General features: G+C 37.3%; 1 protein-coding gene across 1 annotated transcript; it reads left to right on the top strand.

The window, feature by feature from the left end:
• Positions 1–1,014: 1,014 nt before the first annotated feature.
• On the top strand, positions 1,015–21,077 carry ctdsp2 (CTD (carboxy-terminal domain, RNA polymerase II, polypeptide A) small phosphatase 2). Its single transcript, XM_076985909.1, has 7 exons — positions 1,015–1,596; positions 10,719–10,870; positions 12,315–12,416; positions 13,177–13,233; positions 13,883–13,975; positions 14,083–14,268; positions 15,264–21,077. The coding sequence occupies exons 1-7, from the start codon at positions 1,536–1,538 to the stop codon at positions 15,387–15,389; spliced, it is 777 nt and encodes a 258-aa protein (XP_076842024.1). The 5' UTR covers positions 1,015–1,535; the 3' UTR covers positions 15,390–21,077.
• The last annotated feature ends 887 nt before the right edge of the window (positions 21,078–21,964 follow it).

Genomic DNA, 21,964 nt, shown 5'->3' on the forward strand with positions numbered 1-21,964 from the left:
GACACACGTTAACCCCCCCCCCCGTCAACTATCAACACACACGCCGTTAAAAATAAATTTATAAAAGGTGTCCTCCTTTTCAGAAACCCAAATCTGGTCAGCCTAGTTCAGGGGTACTCAACTGGCGGACCGCGGTCCGGATCCGGACCCGAACGCAGTCCTGTCCGGACCCAATCTCATTCCTGATTAACTGGATACGGACCAAAAAAAACCGGAGCATTTATTTCAGGGCTATTGAAAAAACACTCCGTCACGAGTGTTACGTTATGTTATGTCCCCCCCCCCCCGTCAACAGATTACACTCGCTCAGTATGAACAAGTCATCAGTTTAGTGACTCGAGTCAGACTCGAGTCCAAGTCACGTGACTCGAGTCCACATGTCTGCTATCTAGTATAAACAGGTTTAAGTCCAAACTACTCGATTTTCCTGCTGCAACAATAGGCCCCAGTGACCTGCACATTAGCAGAACGCCAGACATGCACCTGATGGCTTTATTTATACTATTGGGGCCTATATGGTCTTCAAAAGTGTTCCCCAATTTAGTAAAACATGAAATCAAAATCAACTGGAATTACATTCTTTAAAATATTACTCTAAAGTTGTTTGTCTCACTATATCCTAATGAAGATTCTGGCGTGAAATGTAATGCCCATGTCAAATTTGTTTTTGAACATGGCAAACTGCAAATGTTTGCCATGTTCATCTAATTCGGAGGGAGCATAGGCCTACTGCCTTGGCCGCACCTATGTATTTTAAAGTTGTGTTCCTGATCTAATAGTAATTATAGTGATAAGCGAATTAAGATATTGATTAAATGAATCAGGCAATGCAGATTAATGTTCTTCTAAAACTGCCGCTGATACCTAGTATTCTTGACAATAATCATTAGTTTTCACATAAGGCAAGGAGGAATGTACGACAGGATTGCGCCGAAAAGAATGTTTCTGCTACTCCCACTCCCACTTCCAAAGGACCCAATCCGCGCTGACAAACTGTTTCAAGGCGCCCGAACGGCGCAAAACAAACCACTGTTAACTGAAAGACTTGACAATTACTTGTGCGTACATAATTGCTAGCATTTTCTGATATAAATATCATTAATTATTTCAGTCTGTTGTGCTCTATATGCATTGGTATTATGATCTGAGTGGATGTTTATCTCCACAACGGGGAACTTGAAACCGCACCGCTGCTCCATTTCCTTGGTTGTTTTGCTTTTTTTTCGCCTGGATTCTCCATGTTGGAACAAAATTGAGGTATTTTAGTGTTTCAACAATAGATTTCTTAGCACACGAATACAATAGCATTTATCTAATGCCAAAGAAGAGGCAAGCAGGCGTCGGGTACTTGACATTTTAAAGACGACGACGCGTGTAAGTAAACTATACCTTTAGTCTATAACATAACGCGTTGCTGTTGGACTCGCTCGGCACGGAGCAGCGGCGCCGCTCTCGCCAAACGCGCTGACCAGCTGGATGTGTAAAGTGTCTAAGACGGGGGGACGGATCGGCACAGGGGGCACCGCATTTATTAGATGGAAAGTTCTATCATCACACAAGTACAAAAGGAGGATATTCAACTGCCGTCTAAAACAGGTGAGATCCCTCGGCAGAACAAAAAACCTCTCCGTTTCTTTCCGATGTGTTTTTGTGGAATTACCGACGCTAATGTGAAACTCTCACGGCAGATTACTTGTGAGATAGTTTAGCTGTAGCGACGTCGACCAGCTAATGTCAGCTAGACTTCGGATGTGCCTGTAGACGTCGGTGGCTGTCTGGCTAACTCGCTAGCTGTTTAGTATTTTAGACTGTTTACACTTTCCCTAGAAGTTGTCACCTTCGTGAATGCCCGGGGTCTATCAGGGGGAAAAAATATAACAAACCTTTTGTTTCATTAACTGTTGTAAATGTATTGCTAAGCAAATGAACGAAATAAAGAGTGCGATGACTGGCTAGCTAGCTGCTAGTTTGGGAAGAGCGGGGAGGCGCGTCTGAAAAAAACGACGTCATTAAGTTGAACGAAGCTCCTTAGAACTGACGCGCTGCTCGTGTGTGACATTAGTTACCCGAAGTGCTTCATAACGTTTATAATGACCATTTATTAGCTTGCTATGTAGTGTATTGGACTAAAACTGAAGCTGGCTACTTTAAGTGAGAACGGTGTTTTGCGCAATCGCGGCGCTCAAATGTCAGTGCAGATATAATAAATTATGAGCAATAAGCAGTTTAACTCGATTGGCCCAAGCAATTGTAGGTTGTTATATAAGAGAAAGACAGAAAAAACAATAGAGTGCCATTGTTAGTTGGACTCAATTTTAATATTTGTTTTATTTAGTATGTATGGAATGCATGGTGTAATGAGTAAAGGCTACAGTTGCATCCAGTACATAATTTGTAACACATTTGTTGAACCATGCATCCAGCACATTTTAAGAATAATGTATACATTTACAGTGATGACCAGTTTGCCACAGGGCTGGCAGAACATGCACAAGTGCAAGCCCTGCAGCTGCTGTTATAGTATGGGATTAAATAACATTAGCGTAGCTGTTACATTAAATCAGATTAACTCATATCACCAAGACTTTGTGGAGGGCCTCAGTAAGAATACATTAACAAATATGCAAACTCTTGTTTAAACAACTTTAAACTGTGTTTTTTATGATGTGGTCAGATTGATGCATACCAGAGTTACTCTGGAGAGCTTAAGATGAGTTGACCACATGCTTGAAGTTAGGCTCTGAACTGTTATGAATTTTCTATGGTATGGAATAATAAAAAAAAAATGTTTTGTGATTAATGTTTCATTGAGTTTCAAAGATAATAATAATAATAATGATAATAATAATACATTTTATTTAACGGTGCCTTTCTGGCACTCAAGGTCACCTTACAACAGAGATAAACAACAGAGATGGACAGAACAAAACACACAAACATAAACCATCATCACATTAACAAACAGAAGTCAAAACCAGGGCAAAGCAACTGTACACCACATTAGCTAAGCATGAAAAGAAAAGGAAAGGGCAGGAGGACATCAGTAATAAAATTAATATGGAGGAACGATGAGAGAATATTTAAAGATGGTCTCCAACATTATTCAGCTCAAAAATGTGACCATGCATCCACAGTTTCGAGTTTTGCCTGGTTAATCAGAGCTGTAGAGTCCTTAGAGTCCATATACTGTATAAATAAATGAATATTAACAAGTATGTGAAGTTTAGTGAATAGACTGAGTGAGCAAAAAGGTAGGTGAAGTCAAACCAAGACTCCTCATTGTACCTGTGTGTTCACTTTCTGGTGTAGCATGTAAAATTTAGATTATGTGCATGTTTGGTAAGCATTGTCAGTTAAAATGTACAAGATGGCACTTGTGTATCTACTGTGGAATGCTGTTAAGTTTTTGAGTTCTTGTTAATGGTATAAAAAGTTAAGAACTACATTTCTGCTCTAACAAACTGCACATTGGGGTGCACGATATGGACTAGAATTGCGATGTGCGATAACGTTGTTGGATATCCCGATATCGATGTGAACCACGATAAATTAAGATTAAAATACAGAAATGTAGTGTCTCTCTGAACAGCAGCACGTTAATTTGTTTTGTTTTTTACTGTGTAATGAATCCAGAATAATTGCAAATATTTTGCAGGTTTATTCAACAATAGATTCAATCTAGGTTTATACTTTCACGAGTGAGCGACTCCGCACACCTCGTTAACCTCCGCGAACGGCGGAAGCGTTTAATCTTGCCGTGTCACATTCTTTGCAGTGTTGTCCGAAACGATATGTAGGCCTAGTAGTATAAAAAACACCCCTCAAATACAGGGGAATGAACTTTTACCTGACCAATTTTAATGTTGCTTTGTGTTTCAGGTTTGAAAAGTGCTGGAATTTAGGCTAAAGTATTTGAAAAGGCTTGAAATTGTAACTACTTCGTTTCACAACAAATATCTGTCTGACTGAACAATTCTCTTGTATTACGTTAACAAACACGAGCCTCTTGTAATTCCAAGACGAAACATGAGAGAACGTGAAGACGTTAAGATTGGGCGTTTTGAAAATAAATATCCATTAAATAATGTGATAAAAAAGCGAATTATTTCGAATCATTTAGAGTATATGTATAAATATTTTATTCAATAACGTGCTGGGAATTATTGAAATGGACCTTGAAAGTGACATACAAGTGTTTGAATTCCACCTTGTATAGGTGTATGAACCCTGCAAACATGACTGTTCTCATTGCGCCGAGACGCGGCGCGCGAGAACTTTAAATAAATAATAACATTAAATAATGTGATAAAAAAGCGAATTATTTCGAATCATTTAGAGTATATGTATAAATATTTAATTCAATAACGTGCTGGGAATTATTGAAATGGACCTTGAAAGTGACGTACAAGTGCTTGAATTCCACCTTGTATAGGTGTATGAACCCTGCAAACATGACTGTTCTCATTGCACCGAGACGCGGCGCGCGCGAACTTTAAATAAATAATAACATTAAATAATGTGATAAAAAAGCGAATTATTTCGAATCATTTAGAGTATATGTATAAATATTTAATTCAATAACGTGCTGGGAATTATTGAAATGGACCTTGAAAGTGACGTACAAGTGCTTGAATTCCACCTTGTATAGGTGTATGAACCCTGCAAACATGACTGTTCTCATTGCGCCGAGACGCGGCGCGCGCGAACTTACAAAATTCGAGAGGTGCACGACCTCGTGAATTGACAGCGCGCGAGGCAATTGCACACGGGCGAAGCCACCGCGATTACGTTATTTTCGCCTCCCGGACCCTCGCGCCGCATCAAGTGTAAACCAGGCTTAAACCAAATCGCGTGTCTGATGAGCGTGTTCACACCCCACTCCAGGGTTGCCAGGTCCTACAAAAGCTTTCCGCACAAAATCTGCGAGTGTAAGTTGTCGGCGGGGTGGGGGGGGGGGGGGGGGGGGGGTGTTGCGAGTGTGAACTGGAGACAAATTAAGTATTATATCGCGATCGATTCTTAGTGTTGACTTGTAACTTCCGCAGTAGCCCAACTCAAAAGTAGCCCAAAAAACCGCACCCCGCGGCCCCAGAATTTTTACCCGCGGCTGGATTTTCAAACAAGCCCAATTTGGCGTGAAAACCGAGAACCTGGCAACTCTGCCTCACTCTGCCTCTTGCCTACTTACGTCACGTGATCATAGTCTGCAGCGCGAATAGCTCCCTCTATTGCTGGACGAGGATAACGCAATTTGAGTTTGCTGTTATTCAAGGAGTTATCGTGGCTCTTTCGATGTGTTTATCGTGAAACTTCACATCGCGATAACGATAAAAATACGATTAATCGTGCAGCCCTACTGCACATATTATATGAAAATGTAACTACAAGTAATGCGACTACTGCTAACGCATGGCATTAAATTCCACTTTTAATAATAAAATTGTCTTAATAATAATAATAATAATAATAATAATGCCTTTTGTGATCTCAGACACTACAGCTTTCCACACACACACAAACGCGCACACACACACACAAAACACTAAGAGACATATTGGTTTGGTTAAATATTGGTTAATTAGCTTTGAAGGTGGGAAGAACAGCCGAAGGGATTAAGGTAAAGACTTCCAGAGTTTCGGTGCCATGATGCTAAAGGATCTGCCAACAACCGAGCACAGTGTGAACTTTGGTGTGAACAGTAATCCAGAACCAGAGGACCTCAGAGTATGGGAGGGACAGTAGGGGAGAAGGAGCTCCAATAGATATGATGGAGCTTGACCATGTAGTGGCTTCAATGTGAGGAGTTGGAGTTTCAACTAAACATCTGACTTGATGTGAGGAGTAATTGTTGCACTGAATCAGACTCACTCAAAGGCTTCAACGAGATGTTTTGAAGATGTATAATTTAATTATTCTATGGGTGATGAAATAAGATATGTTAATTGTCCTGATTGTCACCTAAATGATTGAGCCTGATTCACCCCAAACTTGGTTTGCATTCTCAACATCATGTAATAACTCTGTGTCAAACCCTGTCCAAATCTAATGACCTCTAGTACAGATGTTTGTAATTCAGGTTGGAAATCTACTGCCCACAAGGGTTTACATGGGGCATCCAATCTGCACAAACGTTATAACTGTTTTTCTATAATTGTGTCGGCATACCAATATGTACATATTTGAAATACAGTAGAATGACAGATTTAATTGTTTAAATGACAGTTTAATTGTTTGAAGTTGAGCAGTGCCTCCTTGTGGTCCATACACATGATGGTTAATAAGTTTCATGAGGATTCTCCAGTGCACAGCCTGTGAAATGTGTGCTGAAAGCTGATTGGCTGATCACATTCACATTTAGCATTTTGGTGGGTCCAACTGTAGTTGCACAAGGCATGGAAAGTTTGGTGTTTTTTTTTAGTAATTCAATATAGCAAATAATTAGACTACAACATTCATTGCTTTCAATACCGAATATAGCCTGTGGAACTGAATTAGTATTCAGGATAAGTGAGTCTGCACATGCTAATTTTACTTGGACGGGCGACATGCAAGTCAGCTGGCTCTAACAGCAAGATGGCAGCATAGACTGACTGAGAGGCAGTGACCTCGTTAGCTAAGTAGCATGGCTATGCCTAAAACCAAAGCCTTGAAGACAGTCAGCCAACAGATATGACAAAACCAGTATACAGAAGGTGTTTAAATCTCTCCACTGTAAAACAGGCAACACCAGCCACTAAGTATTTGGCCAAGAAGTACCCTGACGTCTACAAATAAAATCGATTTGTGGTTATTTCGGGGTATTGTTTTGTTATTGAGAATTTGCTACATTTGAAACAAGGTGTTTCAAAACATACGGTCATACTGTGCTGTATTTGACTGCACTATAGATCCACCTATGTTCTCATCAGGCTGGCCTCATGAGTCTGAGTAGCAGGGAGGCTACTACCTATTGACAGAGTTTTTTGTGTGTTGTGCTTGTTCTTGTGTGTTGGTCTGACCAATTCGTATTATAGAAGAATGAAACTAAGAACAGCCCTGACTAGACTACCCAGTCTTTATATTTTTGTACATATGATTTCTGATGGATTAGTATCTACCTGTATTGCTCAGTATTGAAATGTATTACTGAAATGCAACCCCAAACTTGTCCCAAACCTCCACCGTACTGCAATGTTGCCTGCAGACACTAATTATTGTGTTGCGCTCCAGCCCTTCAGTGAACAAACCGCCTTCTGTTATAGCCAAATATTTCACATTTTGACTCATCACTCCAGAGCACCTGCTGCCAGTTGAGTTGCTTGATCTTGTATAAATAAATAATAAATGTGCCATATTTTGTCAATTGTGATTGCGTGCGTGCGTGCCACGTCTGGCCAGACGTCTTCGAACAGTAGATGGGTGTACCTGGGTTCCACTAATTTATGCCAGATCTGAACGGATGGCACTGTTGGGCATCTTCCAATTTCAAAGGGAAGTAAGCATGATGTGTTTTGCTAATACTGCACTACGGTTTCTTGGCTGATCGCTGCGTGTACAGTGCTCAATGTTGCCCATTTGTGCTTCTTCAAAAGAGCTTGTACAAAGTTTGTCCATGTTGAAATCGTAAAGTAGCCCAACATTTAATAACTCTAAATGATACAGGTTCAGGAGATTCAAGAAAGGTAAAGATTACTCTAGTTTTATGGATTATGGATGCAGTGCATATATTTGAGTTACTCAGAACCCCTTACCCTAGCCTACTTATTGATGAGAAATTCATCAACACACAGTAGTTTTTAGGGCTGAACGATTTTGGAAAATAATCTAATTGCAATTTTGTATCTATAAATTGCGATTTTTTCCCCACTGTTTTCAGGAAACTCTGTTTCGACATTTTTTATACAGCTCAGATACAGGGTTGCCAACTTTTCAAGATCACTTGGAGTGAGTCTTGAACCTGGAGTGGATGGCGAACGTAATTTGTTGTTATCGGGGCGGTGTAAAATGGACAAAATTTAAGTATTATTATTATATCGCGATCGATCGATCGCCTGTGGTTGGCGCCAGAGCGAACTAGTAACTTTTTAGTCTAAGACGCTCAATGCATGAGAGTTGGCAACCCTGCAGGTATAGCAACTTGGCTAAAATATGTGCGTGAGGGCATTTGGTAGCGCATATCCAGTGTGTTTAACAAAGCCATGAAGCCGGGCTTGTTCACTAATATTAACGGGCATCATGTCTTTCACTATGAACTCCGTTACTGCCAGAGTTATTTCACCGCTTCGAATCATATCAATAAGGAGTTACACAAACGGTTCGGTCAGTGAACCCTGTCTGCTGGACCGGTCAAGCTATCCGCGCTTTTGCGATTCATCCGCGCTTTAAATCTTATTGCGCCTATATGCGTGATTTTACGGTATTTTGGTGCTCACCGCATACTAAAGCTGTATAAGCGCAGAGAAACACTTTTGCGTATTTGAAGATGCAGCACTGGTCGTTGGCATTTTAGCCTTACAAATATCATACGAGGCTTTGTGGTGTTTTTAAAATGCTGAAGAAGGTTTGTAGTGTTACCTCGCGTCGTAGCAACAGTAGCAAGGCACGTTTTGCAGGGTACCTGACGCTGAGCAGCATCTTTTTAAAAGCCAAAGTAATTTCACACAACTGATGTGCTGCCCCTCTTTGGTATTAGGCTTTCAGTTGTGTCAGCTTCTGTCGAGCCTGAAGCCATTGTGCAACAAGTTAAAGTGCGCTGTGTTAACTGCACTTCTCCACCTCCCTGCCTCCTGCTCGGGTTTGCTCCGTTCATCCTCGGCTCGGCTCCCTCCCAAGTCACGTGACCAGTTTAAATCGCAGCCTGTGCGATTAGAGAATCGCGTTTTAAAATATCGCGAGATTATCGCAAATGCAATTAATCGTTCAGCCCTAGTAGTTTTGATAATCATGTTTTTAGAGGCAAATGCATAGATTTCATGCTGGTTTAGACAATATTAATATTCATAATTGTACTTGTATGTGGCCTTCAATTAGTATTGATGCAGAGTTTCCAAAACCATCCAATATGTGTGTAACACATTCTTTGAAATATTTGCTGACCATGAAAGCCTGTGTATAGTTTACATAGTGCCCAAGGTCTGTTGCTTCATTATGAATAAAGAAATAGCCACTGGTAATAAAACTTGTGATTCATTTACCCTCAGGAAATAGGTATACCTACAAAGTTGCCAGCATGTAGTGGTACACAACAGGTGTTTGTAATACTCTACTGGAGCATGTTGAAATATGCAAGTATATCTAGTAAGAGAAATGCTATGGATTCCAGTAGCTGGTCTTGCTGGTGATGCTGAAATCAAGTGTGGTGCAGAACACACGTTTCTGTGGGTTTTCAGTACATTGGTACTGAACAGAGGTTCATTTCCATTTCCGATCTTCATTTATATGCAGTGCTTTTTAGATTATAAATAATAATTGAAATAAAATTACTAGGGGTGTATTCAACTAAGGATTTTCATAGTCGAATCTGATTCATCAGCTTTTCCCTTTAGTCTACTAATAGTCGAATAGGTTTATTTTTATTTTCTTTAGAGCACCTTAAACAGGATCCCGTTCTCATTCAGGACTTTTTTCCTCTACAAAGTAAAAACCTAAAACACTCAGATAAATGAATAAACACGGTAGGTTGGCTTTATTCAGCTTTTATTTATTTAATTACTTATTTTTTATGTAACGTTAGAGAACATTAACCGTCAATGCGCATTGCGCATATCGAACTGTCAGACAGGCACTCTGCAAAATGTCAAAAATATTTTAAGTAAAATATGCCTGCCTGAAAATATAAAAAAATTGACACACAACAGCAAAAATATATAAGGAAAGGTTCAAGTAACGGGGTTTAAAAGCAAACAACAAAAAATGTTTATAGGCCTACTTGCCGAGACGCACCGCGACGAGACGAGATGACACGACCGAAACGACAAACGGCTGAACAGTTTTTTTTTCGCCTCACGCGTTTTAAATGGTATGCCATGTTGGTTGTTGTCGTGCGAAATGAAAGACGTTGATGACATAACTTGCACTTTACTTTGTTTGATTCATCTTTATCTTTTTCAAAATACTTTTAAAGTTTTTTAGTAGCCGTTATAATCTCGGTAGATGCTGCGTATTCTGTAGCGTGTTCAGCTCCGCTCATTTGGATTGTGCAACTGCAGGGTGTGATTTATTAATGTGTAGTAAGGAATATGCCAATTGTTAATGCGCAAACATAATAATTTTTTTATATTTATTAACATAAATTAGGATGATTTTATTTGACAAAAGGCTATATATAACGAAAACAGACATTTCATGTAACAACTAATGCTTAGCAGCATCCTTGGGCACCTCCATGCAATTAGAATGGTACATTCGACTATGACGTTCATAGTCGACTAGGGGGTATAGTCACCCCTAAAAATTACAAGTAAAAAAGAATGTAAAAATATAGTGATCTCTTCATTCACAAGGCATTTTATGCATGTACTTCTGACTGTTTTTGCATATGGGATTAAGTTGTTTAAGAATTTCAGTGTTGGATTTTGAGGACAAATGTTTTGTTTTCAGAATCAGCATTCACATTAATATGAATAATGTTTTATAGCAGTTTAGTAACTTAACTGTCTAGCACCTTCCCCATGTAGTGCATCCCTCATAGTTTATTTTTATTGTTATTTGTTTGTGAGTAGAATTTTCTGTCTTTTCAGGCCAGGTGAAAAAAACCTCTCCCAAGAAACCTCGAAGCCGCAATATCTTCAAAGCACTGTTTTGTTGCCTGCGTGCACAGGATGTGCCCCAAACGCTGGCACCTTCCCAAGATAACTTGCTGCCTCCAGAGCACAATGGGACAATTGCCAAGGTAACACTTTTTACTTAGTTTTGTTTAAGGATTGCTTGGTTTTGTTCATTCATTAATGCACAACATCATTGCTGTCATTAACATTCTAATCTATCAAGGTTTCATAGAGAACTGGGCTTATGAAGAGATAAAAAAATTTATTTTGATCAGAACAATTCTGATTTTATATATCCTGTCAGTGGTTCCCCATTGTGTTTTTGTGGCAAATACTGGGAAGTAATATTCCTTCTCTGTATCATGCATTCCTAAGATCCCCTTATCCCTCCATTAAATTTCTCTAAGTGGCAATATGGAAGCAGCAGTGTGTAGGGTGTCTGCATAAAACTGCATTAAAGTTGGTTTCTATTCTTAAGCTGTCGTGTTGGGCTGCCACAAATGATTATTTTTATAGTCGACTAATCACCGATTAATTTTTTATGATTAGTCGACTAATCTGATCATACGTTAATTGGGTATAAAACATACAGCTTATCGCACTAGAATGCAACTGCTATTATATAACCATCATTAGATTTCAGGTATATGCTAACTAAAAATAAAAACAATTAAGATCATAGTTAATTAAACCTTTAATGAAATATGCAGCTTGTTGCAACAAACAATTATTAAAATAAGTATAAGGCACTGGCTTAAACAAAAACATTTATACCTTAATATATATTTTTTTTAGGTTTTTCTTTCATTTGTCTCTGGCATCAAACTTGGCTGCATTTAAATCAAATTACCTGAAACTAAGGAATTATTCACAAACAAAGATTTGGTCTCACTGACTCTCTTTATAATTATCACAGGTACAAGCTTTTACAACCATTCACACACCAGCATGAAGCAGTAGCCAGTTGTGCACAGCATACTCATCCACCACTGGACGGACACACACACACACACACACACACACACACACACACACACACACACACACACACACACACACATACACACACATGAATGCACACACACTTAAACAACTGTTTATTGGACAAGGAGAGAGACGCAGTCACACACACTCTGAGAATTTTGTAGGGACAGCTAATTTACCTAACCTCCATGTTTTTGGACTGTGGGAGAAAACGGAGGCCCTGGAGGAAACACAGTTTTATTACAATGTAACTCCAATACCACTTTTAAAGCTCTTTAAAAGGTTTTGTGTGCACATGCACAAAGCATTTCAAAAGCACACTTAAAGAGAAAGTTGAATATTTTGAATGTATTCCTTACTCAGTGGTCCAATTAGTAAAGTACTTCCTTTTTGGAGCTTTTAGCCCACTATTTGCAAGTTCTGGTTAGATATTCAAAGTAGGGCACAAACCTTTCTTCAAAACATTCTTCAACACAAATCTTTGGTGATGCATTACTTGAAGGAAGCATTTGCAAAATCATCATGGCAGAACCTATTTAATTTCTCTTTAGAAGCCTAAACGTTAGCAAAAAACTGTCATTATAGATTCCAGAGACCAGCCTACTGCCTGACGTGACTCCTGAAGACCGGGACAAGATCTGTGTTGTTATAGATCTGGATGAAACTCTGGTGCACAGTTCCTTTAAGGTAAATTTTCATGTCATCACTGTTGTAGTCTAATACCTGCACTTTCTGGTTCTAACCATAACCTGTCATTCACTAGTGGTTGCTTGTGTTATAGATAATAGAGTTCAGGTGTCCAGCATTGCAGTAATACACAAATGTGCTTCTTCGTTGATCTTACAATGATTGCTAATTCAACGAGTGTTTGGTAGTAATAGCCGAGCTACAGACAGGGCTATACACTTATGAAAAATGCAGAACGTTAGTAGAGTCTAGAACCTTGAAATGCTGAAATTAAATTCCTTGCTTGTTATTTACAATAAAATGTACTGGACTATGTATTGTACTTTTTTGTGTCTTGTGATTGAGTGAGAGAGTGCTTCTCACGCATCATATAATGGCACATATTATGGCAAATAATATTTCTCATTAGAGCAGAATGAATTAGATGTCTTACCTTAGGCTGAATGAAGTATATTGCAGGGTGCTGCAGGGCGAACAATACATAGGAGAGATGGAGCAGGATGGGTGAAGGTCACACATTGTCTGCTAGCATTCCTTATTGCCTGTCATCAGATGTGACCGGAGACTTGTGCTATTGTAGCAAGGGACCCCAACATTTTGATGCAAGTTGCTCAGGGGTTGAACCTTGCAAGGACCCAATCCACCCAGTCACTTGGGTGATTAATGGGGTATAAGAGCTTCTGAAGCATTAGAAGAATGACCTTCTTTGAATAAAGACTCTCTTCATGCTCCCTAAATCTTATCCTCATCTTATCCCTAGCCAATCAGTAATGCTGACTTTATTGTTCCTGTGGAGATTGAGGGAACAACACACCAGGTAAGATATCAGAGTGTCTTGTGTTATGTATGACCGCTTTATCAAGGATGAAATTTCCCATTCCTATTTGAAAAACAACTGTTTTGCTTTTCTTATTAGTTATTCTAATCGTAAAATTGTGGCAATACATTCGGTTTAGTTATATACCAGCTGAAACTGCGGCAGAAAGTTTGCTGATTATTATTTATTCTCCTGTCAGTTTTGAAGAATAACAGGCTTTATTTGCTAGAGTGTTTAAAAGGCATGATTTAAAATTACTTCATGTAGCCATTTTGCCCAGTTGAGTCCAAGTAAGTTTGTCATGTAATGATCTCCATGGGACCACTGACCATCTTTTGTGCGGCATTTTTAATGCTTAATTTAATTTTTGAGCCCGAGCCCTGCTAACTGGCCTCAGCCTGATTCAAGTAATCCAGGATAGGCTGTATTCCACCAGCATGGCCTATTTTTGATTACTTGTTTCTGGAGGTGGTGTCTTCTCAGCGGATTCACAAACGTGATGACCCAGGCTGCTTTGTGTAGATGTATTGGACATTAATATCCTTTTTTAATAAGTAACAATACACTGTCTTACAGAAAGATATATTCTTAAAAGCATACGGTTGTGTTAATGTTGTGTGTCCACTGATCTATAGTTTGTGTTAATTAGGTTTATGTACTTAAGAGACCATATGTTGACAAGTTCCTTCAGCGCATGGGGGAAATGTTTGAGTGTGTGCTTTTTACTGCCAGTCTTGCAAAGGTAAGTTCATTTTCATTACAGTGTTTAAAAATACATCTACTTTGCTGCATAAATACATACAGCAGTCACATCTAGCTCACTTCAGTATTGTTATCTTGCTATTGCAGTATGCTGATCCAGTCACAGATCTGTTGGATCAGCGGGGGGTGTTCCGAGCTCGACTTTTTCGAGAGTCCTGTGTGTTCCACCAGGGCTGCTATGTGAAAGATCTAAGCCGGCTTGGTCGCCAGCTTAACAAGACCCTCATTTTGGACAACTCTCCTGCCTCTTACATCTTCCACCCTGAGAATGCTGTAAGTGTGGCATTTAAAGGTTATTTACACTCCTGTCAAATATACCTTAATTTTGGGATTCTTTTAGAAAAGGAAAAAAAATTACATTCAGACCATGTATCTCATTTAAAAAAATCACAACTGAATGAAATTTAAATGGTAATTAAAATTTCCTTTTGTTTATATTGCTTAATATGGTTTCTAGAAAGGTTCTGTGTATAGAAGGCAGTTTTTATTTTTAATTTTTTTTACATAAACCCTTTTATATTTCCATCATTTTTGATTTCCCAAAAGAAAATTGACTGGAACAGGCCGATATGTTAGTTTACCTGGTGCTGGTGTTTCTACACACCTTTTTCCAAAGATCACCTGCAGACTTAAACATTGTGTAGTGTATTACATATATGTAGTCATTTTTTGTGTACTTCATAATATATAAAAGTAAATATTTATTGCCTAATTAACTATGTTCAACATGGTGGTAGTGAACCTTGGAGCATGGACGCAGCATTATTTGCATGGACATGGACACAGTGTGTTGCTTGTGTAGTGGGCATGCAGTGGTTTTTGCCAGCAGATTAAGCCATTTTGTGTAATGGAAGTTTTTATTTGATGCACATACTTTCTGAAATATTTTTTTCTTTTTCGAAAACAACTTGGTCTAAAAAATGTAATGGCGTAACTTTTCCACCACTATTAATAGCACAAAAGGACAAATGTGCTCAATTATACAAGTGTTGAGTTAAAAAAAGATATTGCAAGCATTTCAATTCCATATTCCATATATTTTTACAGTAAATTGGTTATTTCATCTTTTTCATAATGGAATTTCTTCTTTCATTAATAATTAAAGTTCTTCATCAACTGTCATCTTTGTTTCTCCGAACAAGGTTGATTACATCACTTGCACGTAATACAGTAAACTACAAGGAAATTGTGTTGTTTGTCATAGAATTAAAACCTATTAATGAAATTGCTGCTCTGTGATGTTATCTTTGGCATTCTTTTGGCTGCAGGTGCCTGTGGCATCTTGGTTTGATGACCTGGAAGACACGGAACTGCTGAACCTGTTGCCTGTGTTTGAGGAGCTAAGTGGTGCAGATGACATCTATGCCAAACTAAAGCAGCTCCGTGAACCCTGACAAGGATCTTCAATATCCAGTCTGTTCACTATGATCTCACCCCAAGTACCCTGAGAGTATCAACTGCCACGAGAGCCTTTATTAGCCTATTCACAAATTCACTTGTGCATTTGCACACTCCAACAGAGGCACCAAATGTCATGGTGTGGGAGTGTGGTGTGTGGGGGTGTGTGTTAGGATCATGACAATTATGTACTAGTTGGGTATTTATCAATCTACCTTTATTGAAAAACATAAGATAAGAAAACCATGAAAACCTGTTGGATGTATCCAAACATCTACTCTCTTTAGTTCTTTAGATGTGATTTAGCTCTTAAACCACAGATAAAAATGTGCCCCTTTTGATTTCAAGTATTTTACAATACTAACACTTTACAATCATCTATTATGATTGGATGTTTTTTTATTATGCCAAAATATATTTTTGCAAAGTTTTCATTAAATAAATATTTTTTTGTTTATCAGATGACAAACTGTGCCTTTACTGGTGTAATACATCTTTTTAAAAATGAGAATTTTTTTTTTCTCATTTCTGAACACAAGTTGATTTTCTTTTAGAGGAAAAATGGCTTTATATGGATGGCTCTTGGATCTCTACAAATGTATCTACAGTTAAATTGCATCAGATTTATCTTCCTATCCTATTGAGGGACCATTTCTAATGCTTGGGGCCTTTTTGCATAAGAGAATAGATTCATTGTAATGCCGGATAGACATGCTTGAAATGATGTGCATCAGCAAAGAACTGATTACATTTTATTGTGCAGTGAAATAATAAATGTTCCTACATTTCTATATTCCCCTATAGTTTGACAAGCTGTTCACAGGTCAGGAAGTCACTCCAAAGTCCTGAACTGCCTTCTTATACATCAAGGTGTTGTATCAAAATGCCTAACAACTATTTATCTTTTGTATTTTTTTTTTAATTTATTTTAGTTTTTTATTATTATAGATATGCCATACACATGTCTTGCCAGCCGTTTGTAAGTCTTCTGCAAATTAAGTAACTTACCAAATTTATGTAACTATGTTTACATCTTTTATTTTAAGTGAAGTGATTTTTTTCAATACTGGATTAGAGCTGAATTTAAATAATGGTGCTTGACCACAGGCTATGCATAGCACAGTTCGCAAAAAAGCCTTTTAAATATAGCATTAAGCTTGAAAGGTACTGCATAATTTTACAATAGAAGACGGTAGAAAAGAAGGAAATGTTTATAATTTCATTTTTAAAAGGGAATGAAAACAGGTTCACTTTGTTGAATCTGTTGTTGATGGTTCATTGTGACGCAGGTATGACTTCGATCAGTCATAGCCTTTAGAAGTGTCCCCTGTGGAGCAGGAGAATAGGCAAAATGCCATCTCAACAACATGGCAAACACTAGCAGGATATTTGTTCTGCAGATATTTGTTCTTGCTTTGTATTAGTAGCTGTGTCAGCTTAAACTCTCAGGTTTAAAATGCGCAAAACTACATTATAAAACTACGGCAAGCTTGCAAACAGGCCAGAGTAGTGGGCAGTTCCCTTTGTAGCACAAAAAAATTGTCATGTATTCATTTTTTTCATATTGTTAATGTTTTCTGTAGTTTTTTCAAAGGTGGGTGTAAGCAATTTGGCCATGTCATATTATGAAAATGACATCTGTTCATACAAGGATGCACATTCATTAGAACTGTGAATTTGCATGTTTGATTCCTCCAAAGAAGCCTTATAAGGCCATTGGAGAATACATGTCACAGGTTATAATAAATCTGCAGTCACTAGCTCAATATGCACATTGTTTTTTGAATGGTGTAGCATACAGGCTAAACGGATGAGGGGGAAAAAAACAAGCCACTGTCAAACAAGAAAATCTTAAAACTACATTGTACATGCCTTGTATTATTATAAAAATTGATTGCTCACAAAGTTTGTTTGTATGTAAGAGAAAGTCATGAGAACTGGAATTGGAAATATTGTAGCTTGTAAACACGTACCCAGGTACACACAAAATGGCTTGAATTATTTGATTTTGCCTTTCAAAGAATAGCTGCTTTTTGCTTGTTGTAAAGGAGGCCAGTTGCCACAAGTCAAATTTGAATGGCATTTTATAAAAATACATTAAAGAAATATTAATGGATTCATATTTTATTTAGTTTTTTTTTCGTTTTTTCTATCTCCATTTAGAGGAAAACATGGATTTTCAAAATATGCCTTTAACAGTATCTTTTTCAGTCATGTTTTTCTACATGCTTTTCATTTTCCTTTGGTTTAAGCAATGGTGGTATTTGTTTTTTTCAGTACAGACTAATTGGAGGCACTATAGATAATCTGAAATACCAAAGTTGTGGTGTTTGGCTTTGTTTGTGCCAGAAGTAATTTTGGCAGTGTTGAAATGCAGGAATGAGTGTTTGATATTTGGAAGTCTTAGAGAATCCATTAAGAACCTTGCCATTATCAGGATATAGTGGATTCATTACTGAATACATAAAAATATATATCAAATTCAACAATCTAACAAAAGCTGAGGAAAGCTAATATGAAATAGAATAAGGTCACTAATTGTCATTGTTAACATAGATGGTGTCTAGCACAATTTACTGTGGTTGCTACTGGTATGGAGAGATGTAGGTAAACACAGTTGAAGTCAAATGTTTATGTAAACCTAGGCTAAAGATATTCCAATCTTAGTCTTTTTATACCCACATACTTTTTATGTTTTTGAAAGTCCGTTAAATGATGTACTTTGTTTACATCAAGTTTAACTAATGTATAATTGTCTTATCGGATTTGCTGTGGGTCAAATGTTTACATATACCACATTGAGACATTTGGAGGATGCCAGAAGTTGATGCAATGACTTTTAGAAGGTCCTGATAATAACAACTGGCCAGTTAGGAGTTAATTTAACTTTAGAGCCTTGTTTTTTGCCCTTGTTACGATGGGAATATCCTCAGTCAGAACTCAAAAAATGTGCACTTCTGCAAGTTCAGATCTTCCACAGAAACAATTTCTACATAAAAGAAAGTACCTTGAGCATCTGCACTATATGCATTTGCAAAAAATGTTTGGTCCTCACAGTGCACTTTTCAATTAAGAGGTACATATTAACTCTCAGGGCTGACCGAACCTTAGTCCAAAATGTTAGCTGAATCCAAAGACGGTGACAATGGAAATGGCTAAGGAGTTTGAGGTATCGGATACCAAAGCATCTATATCCACTGTTAAGAGAATCTGACATCAGCATAACCTGAAAGGCTCTTGTGAGTAGCCCCTACAAGTTCAGTACAAAAATCCATAATGAAATGTGCACGTGAAGAGCTAACCTTTGGGGAAGTATTCTGTAGTGAGATAAAAAAAACTAATCATGGAATGACTTAAGAACATATCTTAACTGAAACATGGCATCATGTTCAGGAGGTGCTTTGATAGTAGTAGTAGTAGTAGTAGTGTCCTTCAGAAAGTAGATGACCTCTTGATAAAGGAGGATTATCTAGAAATACTGAAGAACACTGAAACAACACATCAAGACATAGAAAGCCAAACAATTCAGACTTGTTTGTAGCAACATCTAACAGTAAAATATTGTTTCTCCAGATGTGATGAATTGGCTTAAAAACTTGAGTTAAGTTAAGCAACTGAAAGACACTGCCACAAATCACTAACAAAGTGTATTTAAACATTTGACTTTAGGAAATTCTAATCTAGCAAACAAACCCTGAAATGAACAATATCAACAAAAGAAAACATTTAACATTAATTTGCAGAGATGTTAATAATAAATGTCTTACATTAAGTGTAAACATTTGGCCTCAACTATAAATGTCATATAGATGCTGTTTATTTTTATTACCTTTGGTGGGTTAGTGATACAAGTCTATTTCAGCAGGTTTTATAACAGTTCTGTATTTTGTAAATGTTATTTTGATTTGTTTTGTTTTTTTAGAGCCCAAAAGGGTAATCGGCAATGAAATGCAATTGATTCTCAGACTTTTAGTCCACTATCAAAAACCATTGTTCTGTGCTTTTGTTGGGCAACCTTCAGAAATTGCATTTTATCGCATTATAAATATTTTCCTAGATAATGTATACTGGGCAGCAAATCAGCCCTTCACCATCATCTTGTTTTGCAATTGGTATAAGGTGGTGGAGGGGAGTGTTTGGAGAGCATTGGATTCTTCCATGGTAACCTCTTATTGAATACCATTCTTATGCAGTATTTTTCTTAGATCTGTGAACCCAGTGGATTCTTTGCTGTCATCCAGGAATCTGTCACTTATCTGTAGATTGCACTCGTGATGATTTTTGCAGCACATGCCCATCCGTAGGCAGAGTAGCAGCAGTGCTGAATCTTCCTTTTGCAAATGATCTGCATGTGTGCTGATAGAAATCCAAGTCTTCAGAGATCCTTTTGTAAGTTTCTCCAACTTTTCTTTTGAGCACGGTTATAATGTATTTTGATTGGGCCATCATCTGGCTCCAATTGCTATGTTTTAAAGAGGTCACATGTACATATACAGTCTCATGTTTTTTTTCTGTTTATCAGTAAAAAAGTTGGTAATGTGATATATTGCGTTTGATTTACTAACTAGAACTGTCTTTGCTAATGCTTGAAAGAAGACCAGATCTCATTTTAGGAGTCATTAAAGTCATTAATACAGAAATCCAATTCAAAAGGGCTCACAAACCTTTCCTTGCCACTGTATGTGACTTGAACAAGATCCTGGGTATAGACTACTTGTTATGATTGGAAAATAAATGGTAACTGAAATTCCTGTCTTTCCACTTGGTGCATAGCGTATATTCAATCTTTTTATTCTTAAATAAAGTGTTTGATGTTTCTGCCGGTCAGAGAAACTTTTACATATTAAAAACGGTTTACGATGCCAAATAATTTTTCCTTATCCATGATTTCTTTCCTGTCATGCTGCACTGCTACAATTTAAAATATAAAAATCATTGGAAGCTTCTAAACCTCTCTTGAAAATGAGGGCTATGTAAAAAAAAAAAAAGGTTAGGGACTTGATTTAAAAGTTCCACTATTGATTATTATTTTACAACTGTTAATTGTTTTACCAATTGTTTCTTTATTTCTGAGATATTTGTAGTGCTGGCCATTAAGGTGTGAACTTCAGTATAATGCAATGTCTGGTGGTCAAAGAACAGAGCAGAAGCTTGGAACTTAAGTTTTTACACTCAACAGTCATGGTTGTATTATCATCCCAGTCACAATTTCTTTTTATTTTAAAATTGCTGCAAAAATTGTGTGTGGGTCATTGGGAAGCTGTAACTGTTATTATTGGAAAAAAATATATTTACTGATTTTAGTGTTTGGTCATGAGACCAGCTACATCTTCAGTCAGGTTTCATTTGTATTTTAATTAGTTAATTGAAATTATTAGTGATGAAATAGAAACGCAAAGCTAGACTCAATGCAGCTCAATGAATGAGTTTTATTTTACAGGATATTTTTATTTTATTTGCCCACAGTGGATTAAGAAATAATGTTGCCAGTTTCTGACTATGCAGATTAAAAACATATATAGTGTAAAAATAGCAATTTGTGTTTAGTATGTTAATGTGTAGTTCTGTTTTATAAATGAACTGTTTTCAAGGAACCTGCAGCAATGTATGCTAATGGTTATGCAGTTATATTTTTAAGGAATTTTGTTAAGGAATTGGCAATAAAAGTATTGATTCTTTTTGAATCTGTATTCATGAATTTCTTTCTTTTCTACACTAACATTTACTTTTACTAGCACTACTTAGTTTTAAGGAATAATAAGCAAATTTTCCTCTTCGGAATATAAATATGATGTAAAGAATTTGAAGCATATTTTTTCCCTACCAATATTTAAAATACTTTTTCTGTTAGATATTTATGAAATCTATTATTACATGAAGTTGTAAGACCACAGTGAAGAAACAATGAGCACATTGTAGGATAACATTAAGGTTTAGACCTAGGTAATGTACGGATACAGTATATCACCATAAGACATTACCTTCACGATGATGCGTTAATGTTACATGGCCAGTGGTTCAGTGATTGACCTATGCCAACAATAGAAAGTTATAGCTGGTTAAGGTTTGGGCTAGAGCTAGGTATTGCAGTCCTCATTCAAGAGAAGTCAACAAAAACATATTTAGTGCTATGATTAAACAATGTAAACATTGGTCCAACTTATTGGTCCTGTATTTGAAAATAATATTGCATGCACAGTTGCAACACAAATTTAAGAGGCAGAGTGGTTTCAAAAGCATTCCATGTACTTAGTAATCAGTGCAGAATCTATGCGACACCATTCCAAGAAAAAGTGAGGCTGTGAACTTATTTTCCATATTAGAATATTGCTAGGTATTTTATCATGTCTACTTCCTGTACATGGGCATTATGAAAAGATGAGGTAAGGCCACAAGATGGAAATACAAGCAAAATGTTAAAATTAAGGGTAACTGTTGATTCAAAATCATGAATTACTTCAAATGGAATATTTCATAGTCTGCTGACTTTGTCCACATCTCCTAATTCATTTTTCTCACAACAAGAAATATATATTTAGTAGGAATTTGACCACAAGTATAAGGGGTGCTT

Source organism: Brachyhypopomus gauderio, chromosome 1 (assembly GCF_052324685.1).
Source record: "Brachyhypopomus gauderio isolate BG-103 chromosome 1, BGAUD_0.2, whole genome shotgun sequence".
NCBI classification, from domain to species: domain Eukaryota; kingdom Metazoa; phylum Chordata; class Actinopteri; order Gymnotiformes; family Hypopomidae; genus Brachyhypopomus; species Brachyhypopomus gauderio.